General features: G+C 36.8%; 1 protein-coding gene across 2 annotated transcripts in view; it reads right to left on the bottom strand.

Annotated features, from left to right (window-relative positions):
* Positions 1–19,385, bottom strand: part of skap1 (src kinase associated phosphoprotein 1) — a 258,909-nt gene extending 239,524 nt beyond the window's left edge. Inside the window, exon 1 of one of the 2 annotated variants that reach the window (XM_039739883.1) lies at positions 19,024–19,385. In XM_039739883.1, the coding sequence (XP_039595817.1) occupies positions 19,024–19,063 (40 nt within the window). In that variant the 5' untranslated portion in view covers positions 19,064–19,385. The remainder of the gene's footprint in view (positions 1–19,023) is intronic. The other variant, XM_039739882.1, reaches the window with a different exon arrangement.
* Between the last annotated feature and the right edge of the window lie 884 nt (positions 19,386–20,269).

Raw genomic sequence — 20,269 nt, 5'->3', positions numbered from 1 at the left:
CACTTCATTGGGACATGCTGTTTAAAGGAGGAAAGTTGGTGTGTGGGTGTGTGTGTGTGTGCCCTCCGGTGGGTTGGCGCCCTGCCTGGGGTTTGTTTCCTGCCTTGCGCCCTGTGTTGGCTGGGATTGGCTCCAGCAGACCCCCGTGACCCTGTAGTTAGGATATAACGGGTTGGATAATGGATGGATGAAGTTTTATCAGTACACACTGCAAGCTGCAGGGATTTAAAGTATGTCATAGTTAATTTTTAAGCTTTTTGCACTGTGTTTTATTTGATTGGAACACTTCTTTTGGTTTCTGTCTTTACTTTGAATATGTCATTGCCTTTGCAAAGTTACTAATGCAGGCTACATATATTTTTTTATATTTTTAGCATGTGGTCTAGGACACTATTTTGAAATGAAATGGTCTTGCTCGTAGGTACCATCTGTTACTGAAAAGCAGCTAGCTTAATTCTCACAAGCTAGCCGAATGACTTTCTGCCTTTGTCCGTTTGGTTTCTAGATGTCCTTTGTGTTCCACTTCTCATCCTGTCCTGGTTTGTGTTTTGTCTGTGCGGCAGCTGAAAACCAAAAGCTAGCAGCCACTATGTCTTCTTTATTAGTGAAGCTGGATGTTTCTGATCCTTGCCTACAGTTCCACTTTCCCATCTCTCCTGCACAGTCTGTTGGCTTACAGTCTATTGGCATTTATAGTACCTCATCATGCCTACTGCCAAATGCCTTATGTCTTACCAGTCTGCCTTAATGCTTCAAGCATTTGCGTGGGTAATGTCTGCCGGTCTATGCAGTCTGCAGACCATTCCAGATTACGGTATATAGACAACAAAAGTCTAAAATGAATTTAAAAAGTTTGATGTCCTTGATTCTTGCTTTCTCCTCTTGTTAATTTTTTCAGGATTCGCATAATCACCCCAGATTTGTGTCATGGTTGCTTCTTTTTGAATTAGAATTTTAAGTTTGTGTGATTTTTCAGTAATAATTGCTACTTTCTGTTTTAGCAATGATTCTTTTTAGCAGTTGCACACTTGGCATTGGCTACTTGAAAAATACATTACAGTACAGTACTGTTTTTAAATTCGTCTATTTACCCAACCTGATTGTGACAGCCTTGTTTGATTTATTTTTGGGATTATTTTATGCTTTCTTTACAGTTACACATTTTTACTGATGGTAGTTTAAGCTGCCATTTATGCAAATATATGACATATGTCAGTGTCATCATAATAGCCATTTTGCAAACTATTAGAGTAAAAGCATCATAAATATCTGAAATTAAAAATCAAGAGACAAGTAATTTATTGAGCCTTCATTTGATTTGATCTTCTGGTGTTTGATATCTCATTCTAAATTCTGAACTTGTGTTTCATTTTGTTCTTTTATATTTTAGTCTGTAGCAGACCCTCCAAGATTACCCCTTAGAGCATGCTACAATTTGAGTAATACAATTTTTTTCAGGGAAAAAACAAAAATTTTATTCTTCTTCCACAAAGTTGCCTGTTACCCACAGTTAAAGGAGGAAAATTTACATTTGATGTAAAATGGTAAAAAAACTAAATGAAAATGTTTTGATTTTCAATATAGCACAACAAAAAACAACATAAAATGTTACATTATACAAAATGTATTTTATCAGCCCTGAATAACAAACAACACTAAACAATAAGTAACATGTTTTATTAAATTTAATAGTGCAGTAAAATGAAAAAAGCTTTAATTCACAATGTTGGTAATTCACTATTATAGTTGGTAATAGTGGATAAGCACTGTTGAACAGCCTCTAAATATTAAGGTTCCTACTGGAATCCTTTTAATTAGATAAATCCATGTTTTAGTTCCTGAAGTCATTTGGAAGCATATTCCATTCCATCTCATGAAATTACATATGGTATTCAATTATTGTGATCCTATAATTCCTAGTCTAGTCCATAGAAAACTGTCTCTCTTTCATCTGTCCAGAGCACGACAAACAACAAACTAACATTATTCATTATTATCGAACCTGCTATATCCTAACTACAGGGTCACGGGGGTCTGCTGGAGCCAATCCCAGCTAACACAGGGCGCAAGCCCACCACAAGGCACACACACTAGGGACAATTTAGATTCGCCAATGCACCTAACCTGCATGTCTTTGGACTGTGCGAGGAAACCGGAGCGCCCGGAGAAAACCCATGCAGACACAGGGAGAACATGCAAACTCCACGCAGGGAGGACCCGGGAAGCGAACCCGGGTCTCCTAACTGCGAGGCAGCAGAGCTACCACTGTGCCGTCCTTAAAAAGACAGATTAAGGTTAAGTTCCTCTTTAGACAGGGTGTCCCCTGGAAATGTACAAGTGACCTGAAAATATATAGCATTAAACAATTGCAATAATACAGGAATTAAGGAAGGGGAAAATAATTTTTCACAGCACTGTATACCGATTAAATTATTATATAAAAGCAATCCTATATCCTAGAATTGCTCCATAGTTATATGAGAGATTTAGAGTGTGTTTGAGTAAGGCCAATTTGAGTGTGATCATTTTAAAAGAAAACGTAGTTCCAGTTCCATTACCTAACAATAAGACTTAGGAGAGAAATTACTAACAAATATTTATAGCTCTATGAAAAAATTTAAAAAGCACTTTTAACATGATTCTTGAAGAGTAGCTGTAAACTTTATAAACAAGCCACTGTGTGAAATTAATAAGAAGATAAAGGTAAAGAAAAAGCTTAGTTTAACAGACAAATGTGAAAGGCCCTGCTGATGATGACTGATGTTCCATTTAGATGAGCAGACCAAAACCGTTGCAAAAGCATGGTGGAGTGGAAGACAATGTAAGACAGTGACCATCAAACTAGCAAAGGATTGAACTGTAACAAGAAGAACTGTCAGAATTGCCCTCAGCATAAACAAAAGGGGCTGAATCACCATTTTGGAGAAGTACACTGGTGGCATTGGAAAGAAAATGAATGTGTGCAGCTCAAAATACATTAATCTCCAGAAATATTTAACAGGAGCTTCTCACAAATATGATACCCTGTGTAAAACTGCCACCAAAAAGGTGGATAGCTGAAAAAAGGGCAGAAATCAAATATACCCATACACTCTTTTTCTGAGACCCTGAACACGAGCCAGAGTCCAAATCCCTATTTTAATAAAAAAAAATTAAAATGTACTACTCTTTTAAGAAAAAAAGTCAAAAAAGTCACGTTAGCTGTAAAAAAAAAAATGTATTAATTATTTTTTTTTTTTAGGGAACCATAACTCCTTCAGCATTCACCAAAGAAATCATTATGAATCATCCACACCTCCCTGTGTCTATCCTCTGGCTTTATTCAAAAGTTTTGATTGATTTGACATTCAGGGCATGTTGCCACCTGAAGACTACATGGCCACAAAAAACATATCCATTGCATAATGCCACAGAGGCCATTCAGATACCAAGAAAAAAAAAGGTCAAAAGAAATATGAATTAAAGAAAAAATTAGGTAAAGGAGTTGCAAAACTGCACTAAGCAGCCCAAAATAGGCACAGATATGACACATTGATATCTATCACTATGTGCACTGCACCAGGAATAGTTGGAAACAACTAAAACTTATTTTGTTGAAAAACATATTGTGATGTAAATAATTTGTGTTGATTTACAGTACATTCCTATACATAAAATCTATATTTACTAATGATAGGAAAAGCATTCGATTTGTAGAATTTAGGGGAAAAAAACGAAGTCACAGCTCTCTGTGACTTTTTATTAAACAATGAATTTGTTTACACAACGTTTTGGAAAGATCATGAAAATGTTTTACAAATTTTTCCTCTAATTTAGTTTGTGATAGTCTTTTTGAAAAATACATTGTAAATGAATCCAGAATATAGCATTCCAACATAAAAGATGGCTATGGTCATCGGATTCTTCTAAAAGAACGCTGCACTACATGTGAATAAACTGCATTTGAGTCTTCAAAGAAGAAATCAGCTAAAGGATTTAATGCACAGTACAAACAGGGTCTAATATGGAGGAAGCCCACATTTTAAATCAACCACATCATATTTGTAAGAAGAAAAACCTGCAATAAATTTGGCAAGAGCACTAAAAACATGAGGGAATACTTTTAATGAGTCAAGCATCATATTTTCCTAGAATTTTCTTTATTAAAGGTAAATTGTTCACATGTCAAATTGCATGGCATTTGGTCAAAGTAGCTTGCAACTTTGTAGTTAGTTTTGATGGTTATTTAATTAAAATGTGTGTCACAGCTAGCTTGTGTGGTTGTACTATAAAGGGTGTGATGTTGGGATTTTAGCAAATAATCCTCAAATTTTCTTTTCAGTCAAACTTCTTGTCCAAAGCCAAGACTGGCTGCAATGTGTTATATTTTATATATACAAAGCATTAACACCACATGAAGCAATGACATATGGTAAAAAAGCCATATTCAAAAAAATCACCATCATTTCATTTTCATTTTTTCAGGCAAACATTTCCTGTACCTTCTGGATCCCATAAGAGATTATGTAGGAGGATAAACCATCAGTAACTAAATCAAGACTTGACCTCACCCAAGACAGGACTCCAGTCAATCAAAGTGTATGTGGAAATATCTACACTGATATGACATCAGGGCACTTTAGCATTATCATCAATCATTTAGACACCATATATGAATGGTACAAGTTCTCTAAAACAACCCTTGGGAACATAAATATGGAAAAATTACAGAAATTATACTCTCCCAGCTTGGATTTCAAGCAATTCAAGGTGTGACAGCACCACAGTCAAATATACAGTAGCAACTTCTTTTCTGTAAAATTACACATTCAACAAATGGCAATGAACCATTGTCAAGACAGTAATAAGTATTTTGAGCAATCCTTTCACTATTAAAGAAAAATTTTCAATACATTAAAACAATGATTTTAAAATTACACCAAACAGTATCTACACTGTTAGCTGCGATGCTAATTAATTTAACATTAGACTTTATGATCCATTTTAGGGGTTCAAGATGAAAAAGGCCAAATGTAAAAAGGAAGTTATATTCAAAGTTAGCCAAGACAGGCACAGGAGACACATATTGTAGGTAGCATTCAAAAGCTACTTACAATTGTATGTTGTTTAATGGGTTAACAAAATATTGTAAAAAGTTACTGTACTTCAGATGCCACACCTTTAGTAAACTATTAATAAAACATTCATTGAACAAAAATGTAGGAATACAGAAGTACATTATTTATTAGTTTATCAGCAATATTACTAAAAGGATATTACAGAACAATAAATTATACAAACCTTAACAGTTTCAATTCTAAACAAAAATGCTTCTGACAAATATAACATTTAGGTAATCATTCCAAAACCACATAAATCGTTTTATCTAATTGTATCTGTACAGAGTTTCACTTACTATTAAATCTACATTCGCCTAAAGCCATAAGCTCTGACTAGTGACCAAAAGGGAGGAAATTCCTGTACAAACTTTTTAGGTTTAATCTCCTGTCACAAACTAAAAGGCTTACCAGCCTAGAAGTACCTGCAAGTAAAGAGCTTATATCAAGAGAAATCTGTTAAGCTGGACTGAGCATCTAAAGGGCATGCATCCTAATCACCTCCAACAGATGGAGTACGGGAATGAGCTCGCTGGAAAGAGAAATAGGGAAGTAGATGCTGAAACGACTTTATTTCAAATTAAGTGGAAACACTTAGCAATTTCCTAGGAGGTGCAGGTGACAGCTGTGGTTTAAAAAGAATTTTACTCTATTTTCAGCTTGTTTATACCACAATATTCACCAGCAGACGTAGACTTAAACTGACTGAACAGGGTATTTTAAAAAGTTAAATAGAATAGTTTCTAAGGGTGTTATTGCTTTTGAGGTTGGGTGCCTAGTTGGTATGGTGCTGCCAGGAAGGAAAGGAGAGCACAGGACAGGAACATGAGTCAGGGTGGCCTAAAGAAAGATAAAAGTAGCCCCGACATTTCAGTACTCAAAGACAGTCACTGATTATGGAAATGAGCCCTACAAATTTACATGGTTCTTGGAAAGAGCATCATGCAAGGATATCAGTGCACAAAAGAGAGTGAGAGACAGACATAGTCAGAGAGAAAAAGAGCGACTTGAGCAAAACAGATAATGTTCCCCAGGACAACAAAAGGCAACAACCCAGCAGGTGCCATAGATACTTGAGTTACTGTGTAGAATAAACAAAAGGCTACAGAGATAGAGATGGGAAAAGGATGCAATTCTGCCTGGTGAACAGGGAGCATCACACGGCACAAGTCAGAAATAGTGAGACTGCATTATCACCTATTTGTAAAAAGTCAGAACTGCCAACCATTTGTTGTTACCAAGTATACTGGCTGCTCCCCTGCAACCTTGAATTAGATTAAACAGATTCATAAATGGACAGATGGAGAAAATGGTATTCTGGTAAATAAAAACTTTCCTCTCTGTGTTTTGCATTAGCATTTGTTATCTCTGTCATTTTGTTATCTCCTCCAACCTTCAAAACAAGGCATGAGAAGCTCTCAATATACAGATATAAATCAAATATCAATAAATCATAACATATGGGTTGGTGGCAGGATTGGCACTCTAGCCACCATAAAAAACCTCACACTATTCCAGTGTGCTGCTGAGGTGTCACGTTCTCCTCTCAGGTCCCAATCCAGATGGTTGTCATGTGGTGGGTGTGGCAACACGCTATCAGTGCATGCTCCCAATCTCTCTCCCTCCCTCTCTCTTAATATATATCATTATTTAAGTTCCCCATACTTCTGATTTTAACTGCACAGTTAAATGAAACACTTTGCTGATCAGTTAGCCCCATTGCTTCCTCATCTATTTCAGCGGTCAGTGAGCCTGCATAGGACTCTTGTCAGTTTCAAATCAACCTCAAATTGTTCCTGTCCCAAAGGAGAAACAGATAACTAGACTTAAACATTACAGACCTGGTGTGCCTACATCTGCAATCATGGAACTATTTGAATGTTTGATTCTCTCTAATCTAAAATCAATCACATGCCCACTCCTGTACTTTCATCAGGTTGCCTACAAAGTCCACAGGTCAGTAGATGAAGCTGTAAACATGGGCCTATGATAACACTTAAAGCATCAGGACTAACCTGACATATAGGCAAAGGATTCTATTTGTGGATTTCAGTTCAACATTTAATTCAATAATATCAGAAATTGTTACTTTTAAACTTACACAGCTAAAAATGGCTCCATCTCTTTGTCAGTGGATCTCTAACTTCCTGATAAACAGAAAGGAATAATACAGAAGGGAGATCACCTCATAGACCCTCGTACCACAAACACTGGTATTCCACAGAGCTATGTGCTGTTCTCTCTGTCATGGTCCCTGTGTACCAAATACTGCGCTTCTATAGAAATATCAGTCAAATTATTGAAGTTTGCTGGCTTAACAACTACTGGCAAGGAGGAATTTTATAAGAGTGTGATGGACCATATAGTATCACAGTGTACTAAAAATCATCGTGTTCAACAAAGTTAAAACTCCTGCTGAAAATAAACAGGGCCACAGTATGCATAGCAGAGAAATTTAAATTCCTGTATACTGCTATTTCCTACACATTTAAATGAAAAAAAAAATCATGTAATTAGCTTAACCAAGAAATGCCTACCCTGCCAGCTGAAAAAAACTTCATGTCACACAGCCAAAAGTGGTCAGGTTTTACAAAGCCACAATTGCGAGTATCCTCACATTCTTAGTCATTGTCAGGTTTGGCACAGCATCAGCCTACTCCAACAGAAAATTGCAACTTGTCATCTCCTTTGCAGAGAAAGTCATCAACTGTAATCTTCCCTGTCCTGAAAATTTCCATAACTTCAGAGCAGAAAATCCAAGCAGAAAATCTGTTACTGATCTCACTTACTCAGTGTTTACCATTTGTTTTATAAACTCTCATCTAAGAAACAGTAACAGTCATCAGATTCAAAACCATCGAGCACTTAAACATCTTTCGACACACACATTATAGAATCAACCCTCCAAGTTGAACTCTGTTATTGTTGCCTCATGTAATTCACAGTAATAATAATGATAATAGCAAAATATAATTTTAGCACAATTAACAGGGCTTAAAATTAAAACAACTGCAGGGAATCAGGAATATTATAGTAAAGTCCAGCAATGTTTAAGTTAATAAACTCAAGTCAAGATAAAAAATGTTTTTGTTACTGCACTTTTAATATTATTACTGAATTTTGAATATAGAGCTACGGTTCCCTTAAATTTAACAAATAAACTTATGACCTGCAAACACAGCAGTGCAACACACTGCAGAATCTCATATATATCTTAAATGAATATTTCTGGAAATCATTGTATTCCCAAGAAACACTGAAAGACTGACAACTAGCTTAATAAGTGTTATGGAAAAATAAATAAAAAAACGGACTTTATAAGAGAAAGCAATTGTTCATCGCAGTTTCCAGAAAACTTCTGATCAATTATTACATGAAAGACCAGTAATCAATGTGAATGACACAGGAAGTCATGGTGCAGTGTGTTGGGAAGGGCTGGAAATTGACTTAAATACAGAAAACAAAGAGTTATGGTACTTGTTTCAGAACTGTAAGGCTTTACACAAGAGTTGTGGAGTCACTGAAAAAAAAAACTGTCAACCCCAGAAACCCTAAAAGAATAGGAATAGAATAGAATAGATTCAGTTTCTAACTGTAGTTTTATAGATGTTATTATTCTAAGGATTATTAATTGTTAATCTGTAGTATTGAAAAATCACAATGTACACGCCCATCCCATATACAATTTGGGTGAATGATGGTGACAACTAAAAAAACAATATGTGCATGTGAAATGTGCAGCGGGAAGTTGTTGGTGTAGGACCTTTTTACTCGCACATGGAAAAGAAATAACATTTAGCATTAAGAAATGAAGCCTGAAAAATAGCCTATAATATGCAAAAAACTCATGTTTTGAACATGAACAAAAACAATTCTAAAAAATATTGTTTATGTTTTAAAAAAACAACCATGTTTATTTTATAATGCAATTTCTGAGCATCATATATTCAAAGTATATTGAAAATATGATGTGCAAAGGACCATCAAAATCGACCAGCATTGCACAGTAAAAAACACAGGGAAGTCAGACATCTGGAGTAGGTCATCACTGGTTTCAGTTTCAGATGAAAGTATCTGAGCTATCTGAACCATTTTAATACTCTCTGGCCAAACCACATTGTGTTTCTTAGAGAACCAAAATGTGCTCCCTGCATTAAGTATAAAAAATACAGCAAATAAGCTTGAACTTGTGTAATACATTTGTTTTTATGATTTTGTATCTGGTAATGGCTTTCTGCAGCTTGCTCATTACTGTATTGACAAGGCTACAAAAGATGACAGATTTGACATCCACATGTGAGTGATGCTTCTAAATGCAATGTACATCAAAATATAACCAGGCATATTTTGTTTTCCTCGTTTAGTTCTGAGGAGCTCAAAAGTGTAGATGTACTTATATAAGGGACACTGTAATACGTCTTTAAGAAATGTGTGTTCATCATGAACACGGTCTTATTGCATGGGACACAGTTTCCATACCAAACTTAAGTAAAGCAAAGCGGAACTTCGTGTCTCAAGCCAAATAATGTTTCTAAGCGTTCAGAAAATGAAAACATATCAAAAAAGTGCATGCCTACATTGCAAATAGTAAGTTTGTAATGGTTAACCCTGATTATTAAAGCACTTGAGACTGAATTCCTGGAGTCACATTCCACCAAAAATGAGCTTATTCCTAAGCCCTGCTTTACACATAGTAAGTTAAAAAAAATCTGGATATAATTAATTAGGCAATAGTAAGCTAAAACTTAAAAGTACAACATATGAAAAAGACTTAGGAATCATAGCAGACTTGTCAATGTGCAAATATCAGATTAGAGAAACTCCAGGTATAAGATACCAGGCCAGTAAGGGATGGGAGGAAAAAAAGAATTAACTGTTTAAGCCAACAAGAATTAAGCTAGGATAGGACATAGGTATTTGAAATCATGAAGAAAATGAATATAGTATATGTAAGAATCCCTTCAACATAAGCAAGGAAGCACTGATGGAAGCTGGCTCTTTAAAGACATAGAACATCAGATACAATAAATACGTTACTAAGACATGCAGAAGAGAATAGTACTTTTGGGCCCTTCAAATATTTACTTTGTCTGTTTTTTTCTTTTTTTATATACATAAAGAGAGCTTGATTGGACTGAATGACATATTCTCATGAAAAGGTTTGTGTTCTTGTAGTCTTTATGTCCTGGGTGGCACAACAGTTAGCGTTTCCTCTTCACAGCTCTGAGTGACTGGGTCTGAGTCATTGGGCTTTGTTACTACCCATGCGGAGTTTGCACTCTCTCTCCATAAGTGAATAGACCTTTGTCCAAGTACTCTAGTTTTCATTCCACAAAAGAACAGTTTACGCTAATTGGCTAAAGGTTGACTCTTGTCTTCCGCTCAGTGATAATGGGATAATATGTGGTTTACCTGAGACTCTAAACAGGATGAGCAGATACGAAATATGGATGAATAAGCTAAAGTTCAAGTCCATCTGGGTTGCTTTTCTATGAGGTGTATCATATTTCTGCAGGGTGACAATATATTAACACACAATTTTTGGATGCATACTCCAGGGAACCACCTCAATAACATAGTGTTGTGGAGTGAGCCTTCAACATGGCCATGAAACTTTGAATAGTCCAGATGCATTGCTCTTCTGACAGAGATGTTGGCTATGTCGCAGCTTTTCACAGTAAAAGTTAAAGTGATTAGTTAGACTCCAACTATTCAAGCAAAACTGTTTGGCATTTGGCCCTTTGTCATAAAATTCTTTATAATGAGCAAAATGTCACTGTTGATCCAGCACATTCAGTAAAATAAAGGCCTTTCAAATAATAAATTGACAGGGGATTTGACCAGGGCCTGTGTACAATCTATAGTACTTCTCACAGCATACATGTGATACTATTAAGTCTTCTACTACTACTGCTATATCTGGAAGCACATAACCTACATGAGACCCTTAATTTCTGTTTTTCTTAACATACTATATAAAGTGTTGGGGTGATGTGATGACTGTCAAGGAATCATATATTAGCAAGTGAGGAGTTAATTAAAGAGGTTCTCTTTCATAGTGTATCAGCCAGAACATTCTAAAAAGAGCATCTTGAAAGAAATAAGTGTGGTCACAGAGGAGAGATGCTGGGTATATTGGGAAAAGGATGCTAGGGATAGAGCTGCCAGGCAAGAAGAAACGAGGAAGGCCTGAGAAGGTTTATGGATGTGGTGAGAAAGGACATGCAGGTGATGGGTGTAACAGAGCAAGATGCAGAGGACAGGAAGATATAGAAAAAGATAATACGCTGTGGCAATCCCTAACGGGAACTGCTGAAAGATGAAGAAGAAGAAGACTATTGCTTGCTTCCCATAAGCAAATCATGCTATTGTCTTTTTTACCTTTTAACTTAAATGAAAAGTGAACTGAAAATCTATACAAGAGTCTGCCTTATAAAGCAATATCTTCTCACAATTTCTTGCCAACTGGTCCGTATTTTGGATTACAGTTTCATCAGAGAGCTATACACATTTGCAAAATTGGTAGAACTGAAAAAAGTTAAGACACAAACTAGCAAGCAATATTTACACAGAAACACACATTACTGGATTTTTTTCATCAGTGTCCCCAATATTAATAAATGGCAAAACATGGCAATACAGTTAAACTAAACTGTTCAAAAAAATTAAAGGAACACTTTGAAAACACATCAGATCTCAATGGGGAAAAAAAGTGATGCAGGATATCTATACTGATATGGAATGGGTAATGTCTTAGGAATGAAAGGATGCCACATCATTTGATGAAAATGAAAATTATCAACCTACATAGGGCTGAATTCAAAGTCACCCCGAAAATCAAAGTGAAAAAATGATGAGGCAGGCTAGTCCATTTTGCCGAAATTTCATTGCAGAAACTCAAAGTCGTACTCAGTAGTTTGTATGGCTTCCACATGCTTTTATGTATGCCTGACAACATCGGGGGGAGGGGGGTCATGCTCCTAATGAGACGACAGATGATGTCCTAGGGGATCTCCACCCAGATCTGGACCAGGCCATCATTGATCTCCTGGACAACCTGAGGTGCAACCTGGTTGCGTTGGATGGACCGAAACATAATGTCTCAGAAGTGTTTTACTGGATTTAGGTCAGGTGAGTGTGGGGGCCAGTCACTGGTATCAATTCCTTCAGGCATTGTCATGCACCAGGAGGAACCCAGGACCCACTGCACAAGTCTAGGGTCTGACAATGGGTCCAAGGATTTCATCCCAATACATAATGGCAATCAAGGTGCTGTTGTCTAGCCTATAGAGGTCTGTGCATCCCTCCATGGATATATCTCCCCAGGCCATCACTGACCCACCACCAAACCGGTCATGCTGAACGATGTTACAGGCAACTTAACGTTCTCCACGGCTTCTCCAGTCCCTTTCAAGTCTGTCACATGTGTTCAGGGTGAACTTGCTCTCATCTGTGAAAAGCTCAAGGCACCAGTGGTGGACCTGCCAATTCTGGTATTCTATGGCAAATGCCAATCGAGCTCCACAGTGCCAGGCAGTGAGCACAGGCCCACTAGAGGACATTGGGCCCAAAGGCCACCCTCATGAAGTCTGTTTCTGATTGTTTGGTCAGAGACATTCACACCAGTGGCCTGCCTACTGGAGGTCATTTTGTAGGCTCTGCCAGTGCTCATCCTGTTCCTCCTTGCCCAAAGGAGCAGATACCAGTGGGTCCTGCTGATGGGTTAAGGACTTTCTACAAGGGGCCCTGTCCAGCTCTCCTAGAGTAACTGCCTGTTTCATGGAATCAACTCCATGCCCTTGAGACTGTGCTGGGAAACACAGCAAACCTTCTGGCAATGGCACGTATTGATGTGCCATTCCGTAGACGTTGGACTATCTGTGCAACCTCTATAGGGTCCAGGTATCACCTCATACTACCAGTAGTGACACTGACCATAGCCAAATGCAAAACTAATGAAAAAACAGTCAGAAAAGATGAAATATCAGTGGCCTCCCCTGTTAAACCATCCCTGTTTTGGGGGTTGTCTCCTTCAAGCCCCTCTAGTGCACCTATCGTTAATTTAATTAATACCAAAGCAGCTGAAACTGATTAACAACCCCCACCTCTGCTTAGCTGACCAGATCAATAGCCCAGAAGTTTCATTGACTTGATGCTATACTCTGATTAAATAAAAAGTGTTTCTTTAATTTTTTGAGCTGTATTTATTGCCAACATTTGCAGGTGAAACTGACACCAATTGTTAAAAAAACAGCATAGAATTACTGAAGTTGAATAATTTATGGATCACCTATGTAAACAAAATGCATGTAAAAAAATCTTGTCTACACATCAGATCTTCTAATTATATACAACAATTATGTATGAAAAACTTATATATTGTAATTTACCACTTTTCCTAAGATACCTTTTTGGTGTTGGAAAGGAAATAATCATTCCTATATCTTTTCTAATGGGTAACAAACAAGTGTTTTTAGGAAAAAAAAATACAAAAAAGGTATGCAAAGCACAATAAATTAATGTATAGCAAGAATGACAAATAAAACACCAACAAGGACTAACAAAAGAATACCAGCACAGAACATCAGAATTATGCAATAGATGACATACAAAGAATGAGTGCACATGTACAGTTTGAATTCCATGCACGGTATTCCTCTTGGAGTCATTTGTATAAAGCAGAGCTGGCAACTAAAACTTTTTTGCTGACTAAAGAAACCACTGTTAGATAGTGTATAAGTGCCCATGCTTGAATATCCTGCTCAAATGACTACACCTTGAGAAACCTCTAGCACTTCCCAAGAATTGATTTCACCACAGCATTGCCCTGTTCCAGGAACTTGTTCCATAGAATCAATTTTATATTGTTTCACTTCTTATTTATTTCAGCCCAGTGTAACAAAAAAAAAATCATTGCAAAAGATATTAAGGAGTTTTCTTAGATTAACAAGAGAATTTACAAGATCTAGATATATCACTTGTTTCATAAATATATATATTTTTTATTCCACGCTCAAGTGGGTTAAATGAGTTGTTCAGGATCATACAGAGGCTCAGAAGTGGGAATTGGGCTGAAAATCTTTGTGGTTTATATTCCAAAATTACACTGACAGGCATAGAAAGTGCCATCTAAGAAGATCTGTATCCCAAAAAAGGGGCACATATTTGGCCATCACCAACATTATTTATTTTTTTCTAAAAGGGAATTATTTTTTGTGTTTGCAAAAAAAAACCGCAAAAGCTCTTGCCGCAGTCTCTTATGAGTATCTCACTTTCCTAAATTTAATCGTGCCTTGAATGTGGGTGTTATGTTTTCTGTCTTTTTTTAAACACGTTATCAAATTCAAAAAAGTCCCCCTAATTATATTAGGTTTTCACATAGAAAATGTCAGATGAAGGTTCCAGAGAACTTTGTTTTCTTCAAAAATGTCATTATCTCTAGTTTTCTAAACAATCCTGTGTCTTTGTCACATTATAATGAAAGAAAGATGATGGTTTACAATCTTTTATGGTATTTATCAAAATAATGTCTTTGTGTTCCTTGGAAAAAAAAGCCACAAATATATGGGTTACAGTAAAGACAAACTTTAAAGTGGTTATGTTCTATACTTCAATTTGAGCAACTAACTTGAAAGTTGTGTTTATCCTTCCTGATGGTATCCTGTACGGTTTGCTTCCATTTCAACAGTTACTCAACAAGGTGGTACGATGTTATACAGTACTGAAACTGCAACCCTTTAATTTTGAACTGCCCAGTACCACTGATGTATCCCAGTTTTTTTTAAAAAAAAAAAGCTTTTTCAGTAGATTTTCCACATGTGGCTGGACTGGGATTATAAGAGGTCTATATTTTTAAGTAATAAATTATTGACAGATTTGTCATTATCTGCCTGAAAGGTTGCTAGTGTTCATTTACAGTTATGTCAGGCATTAAATTATAAAGAACAGTAGACATGTATTATAGGCAGAGTTAAATTATAAAGACTAGTAGACATGTATTGTAGGCAGAGTGACATATGGGTTAAGGCTTTGGACTTCGAACTTTGAGATTGTGGGTCAAATCTCACTGCTGACACTGTGTGACCATGAGCAGGTCACTTATCCTGCTTGTGTTCCAACTGGAAAAACAAAAAAAGTAACCAATTGTATCTCAAAATATTGTAAGACACCTTGGATAAAGGCATTAGCCAAGTAATAAGAAGTCTGTCAATACAATACAATTTATTTTTGTAGAGTCCAAAAATCACAAAAGGAGTGCCACAATGGGCTTTAACAGGCCCTATTTTTTGACAAACCGCCAGCCTTGACTCTCTAAGAAGACAAGAAATAACTCCCAAAAAAAAAAAAAATATTGTCCTGAGAGTTTTGGAACTCCAACATTAGCTGCTGGGTAAAATGCAGCTTCCTATGGCTTCATCTTTTAAAATTCAAATTTAAACTTACTTTCATGTACAATATAAAGAAACATATATATTTCAAATATTTAGTTACATGACGGACCAACATGAAACGTGTTGCCAATCCTTTTGACCAGCTAAAATGAAGACATCACATTTGTTCATAGAGAAACAGAAAGCATAATGCATTTTATTACATGCTATCCTTTTAGACAAAATCTAACAAAATAACACCAGATTGCATAAAAACAAAAGATCTAAAATAGAAATCTTTAATCATCAGAAATGTGTAAGCAACATTTCCTGCCTCCTTTCCTTACAAATACAGTATTTTTAATACAATGGTGGTTCTATTTTCAAAGGCATGTATCCAGTCGTTATATTGAAACTATATACAAAGGCGGATTTCAGCCTTTAGTTGTTGTGGCAGATGGCAGACACAATGTCATACTGTATGTCTAGTGCTCTTGTAACTGTGCAGATTTATGATTGGTGTTTTTTAAGGTACTTCCTGCTGGCAGTGCAACAGCTCATAAAACTGACTTTCAGCAAAGGAGTCAACTACTGATTGGATGATAACGGTTTAGTGCCTCGTCCTCTATGAATCTACCGTCTTTCACAACTTACTAGCATGTCAAACAAAATCAAGGCCAACTTACCCCATGTAGAACAACAACATCTTCATCCTGAATTTTAGCAGAAACCCACTTTTGAAACACTTGTCAAACATTTAACAATACAGCACTCCCAAGGCTGAAATGACAACCCTATGTTGCAGCCATACGATTTAGTTTTAACAGGTCTAGCTTGAATTGTTTCAATTTATAAAAAATGAATCAGTTTAGAACATAGCTTGATGGGGTAAATTAATACCGTATCTTTTTATATAATACACTACCGTGGCTGTCCGTTTGTCTGTCCAGGACTCTAAATCACCTGTAACTCACAAACCATTTGACCTATTGACATGAAATTTGGTACACATATACTATGCTGAAACTCTGCACTAAAGCTTTCTATTAAAAGTGAAGAATTTTGGAATTATTCCTCTTTTTATTTTATTTTATTGTAGAATCAACTCTCGGCAGCGGGCAACAGGGCGGCCGTGCGGTGCATGCTTATAGGCACTGTTCTCATCCCTACCCCCTTCACCATCACTTTCCCTACCTCTTCATATCTTCATATCTATATAATCATTCTTGAAGCAGACTGAAGTGCCAGCTTAAGTGAAAAATTAAGGAAAACGTACTAAATAATTGCAACACAAAAACTGACTTAATCAGTTTTAATGCGAAAAGATGCTGACAAAAGAAGAGAAGAAGCAGGCCGCTAGGGTGGAGAAACGAGCTGCTGAGGAAGCAGCAAGTGCATCGACCTCTGAGCAAACGAATGCTAAACATACAAAGAAAGAGTATGAAGACTATGAAGGGCGCACTCAGCATTTACGACAGGCTGGCGCAGAGCGAAAGAGAATTGCTTGAGCAACTGAGAGCAAAGAACAGACCATACAACAGAGAATCACAAGAGAAAATGAGACTGAGGAAGAGGCTAATTGATGTCGGCATTCAGTGGTCAAACATGCCAGAATTGCAAAGGCAAATCAGACAGAACAAAACACCATCCAACGACGATAAAGAGACGTTGATCGCATGAGAATAGCTACGCCGCTCTCAGTCAAGTGTATTCACTGCATGTTATCGTGCAGTACACCATTACTGATATACCATAATAGTGAAGACATAAGTTCAGTTGAAAACAAAAATAAACTTATCCTTTACATTCTCAGTCTAGGCCAGTTGTAAAATTTACAAATTATTGTGTCACTGTGCTTTATTTTTCGCATTACAGGCATTTTAAAAAAACTAAAAATGTTATATCACATTAAGATCTAAATGTTTCTCTAGGTTTTACAACTTTTTTAGGTTTCTCTAGGTTTTGCCTTATGATGATGCAAAACTGAAGATGTTTCAATAAAATATCTATGCAGAGGTAGCACAAAGTAAAAGGTCATGTTAAAAAAACAAAAACTGGTGACAAGGTTATCTGTGAAAAAATGCAGTATGCACACTTTACATGGTGAATTTTGCTTTTCTAAAATCTTGGGAAGTCGTTAGGTCAAAGCCGACTATACTTCCTTCGAAGGTTGGCGTCCTTCAACATCTGCAATAAGATGCTACAGATGTTCTATCAGACAGTTGTGGCGAGCGCCCTCTTCTACGAGGTGGTGTGCTGGGGAGGCAGCATAAAGAAGAGGGACGCCTCATGCCTGGACAAACTTGTTAGGAAGAAATGCTCTATTGTAGGAATGAAGCTGGACAGTTTAACATCTGTGGCAGAGCGATGGGCGCTGAGCAGACTCCTGTCAATCATGGAGAATCCACTGCATCCACTGAACAGGATCATCTCCAGACAGAGGAGCAGCTTCAGTGACAGACTGCTGTCACCGTCCTGCTCCACTGACAGGCTGAGGAGACCCCACACTATGCGACTCTTCAATTCCACCCGGGTAGTAAATGCTAATATTATTCAAAGTTATTGTATGTTTTCACATGCATTTTATTACTCTTTAATTAATTTTTTTTTTTTTTGTCTTTTGTATCAGTGTGATGCTGCTGGATTATGTGAATTTCCCCTTGGGATTAATAAAGTATGTATCTATCTATCTATTAAAATTTTAGAAATAAAATTCCATAACACCCCTGCAACTCTCATTATAAATATCGGTAAACACCACGTATAGCGATTGGGGCCATAGACTTGATTTAAACCCAACAGACAGCGCAATTGCTTACTTTTTTGTGTGCAGAAGATACGGGGTAAGCGAGTGGTTCAGGGTAACAAAATGAGTCATAGGTAGGGACTGAAGCGTCCTTGCGGCTTAAAGGCCAACTCCTTTGCCAGTAGAAGACAAAGCCTATGACTAGAACACTAAAAAAAAAACTGTGATGAGAATGAGACGAGTTTGTCTATCCTATTCACCTAGATTGTCCAAAATAATACCAAACTGAGAACTGAAGGTACCTACTGATTATTGACAAAGCCGGTAAAGGAGATGTATAAAGATGTATCATGATTTAAGACACACCGAACTTGGAGGTAAGGCTGCATCAAAACCCTGATAAATAGAAAATAAAAATCCCACCACCTCCATCTTCTAAGTACATAGAGAAAATTAAGTAAAATGCTTGTGTACAGTAAGTATGAATTAGAACCAGACAAAGATGAATGAAGTGCACACTTTACATCAGATATTCCTCACCTTGACTGCCGACACACATTACACATATTCTTAACACTGGCAAATTAGCTCTTACAGATGATGATTTCTCACAAACAAGTGCCAATATGCACGAAGGACACTCAATCATTACACCTCCACTGTACGTTACATTTCTGAAAAATACATATCACATATGTATATATATACAGTATATATACTACACTAGTTACAAGTCACTTCGGATGCTCAGCGTTTTTTTTTTTCGTTTTTCATCTTTATAACAAACTGCCAAAGTTGTACTTCAATTTACCTTCGATAAGTCTGCGAAAGTCTTCAAAAGCGGCTTGCATGTTTCGTTCGGGGTTGATTCTATTCTCCCGACAAGCTGCATATAAACTTAAAATGTACACCTGAAGTAAAGTTAGCTCAGAAAGCCATTTAAAGGAGTAAAAAGAAGTTTCCGAAAGTTACTGTAAGTCGTGAGGCTCTGTAGCTCGCTGCTGCAATTTAAAACTGACAGTGTGGGCGTCGAGGCGGCGGCGTGCGCGCTCTCACGGGCGCCAAGATGTGCAACGCGCGTTACCGCGGACACCTGCGCTCGCGACACGTCAACTGCAAAGAGGAAGCACAATGCGTTGTTTTAGCTACTTTTTCTTCTTGTGCAGAAAACTCCAAAATAGGGAAAGTCCTAACGCACTGCATTCGATACATTTCACCTGTTGTTAAAAGAAAAAAAAACAAAACATGAAAGCAGTTTGCAGAATGCCAAGCGTGCAAATCTTAAGATGCACCACTTAACTAAAGGATGCAGCGGTAGGCAAACTGTGACCGCAGCGTTACAATGCGAAGAAAATAAAGGTTGGTGTCTTCCCCTGTAGTTTTGTTTCACAGCTACTTGCTAAATAAGTTGGGTTTTTTTTAAGTACAATACACGTTGTTCTTTATCAGTAGATTGCAGTTATTTATTATTTACTGTTATAGGGCATAAGAATTGACCGCGCAAGCAATATATTGCTGCAACTCACATGCTGGACTATCAAACGTCTTTGTGATGCTGTGCAAAACAACTTTGTAATAATAATAATAACAATAATACATTTTATATGAACTGATCAAAAAATTAAAGGAACACTCTGAAAACATATCATATCTCAATGCAAAAAAAGTCCTGCAGGATATCTATACTGATATGGAATGGGTAATGTGTTAGGAATGAAAGGATGCCACATCATTTGATGGAAATGAAAATTATCAATCTACAGAGGGCTGAATTACAAAGACATCCTGAAAATCAAAGTCAATCAATCAATCAACATTTATTTATATAGCACATATTCATACAAAAAAATGTAGCTCAAAGTACTTTACAAAATGAATAGAAAAATAGAAGACACAATAAAAAATAAACATAAGTCAACATTAATTAACATAAAATAAGTAAGGTCCGATGGCCAGGGTGGACAGAAAAAACAAAAAAAAACTCCAAAAGCTGGAGAAAAAAAATAAAATCTGTAGGGATTCCAGACCAAGAGACCGCCCAGTCCCCACTGGGCAAG

The sequence above is a fragment of the Polypterus senegalus genome, chromosome 17, assembly GCF_016835505.1.
Source record: "Polypterus senegalus isolate Bchr_013 chromosome 17, ASM1683550v1, whole genome shotgun sequence".
In the NCBI taxonomy this organism is placed as follows: Eukaryota; Metazoa; Chordata; class Cladistia; order Polypteriformes; family Polypteridae; genus Polypterus; species Polypterus senegalus.
Note: the sequence above shows the minus strand (reverse complement) of the source record. Positions and strands in the feature narration are given on the sequence as shown.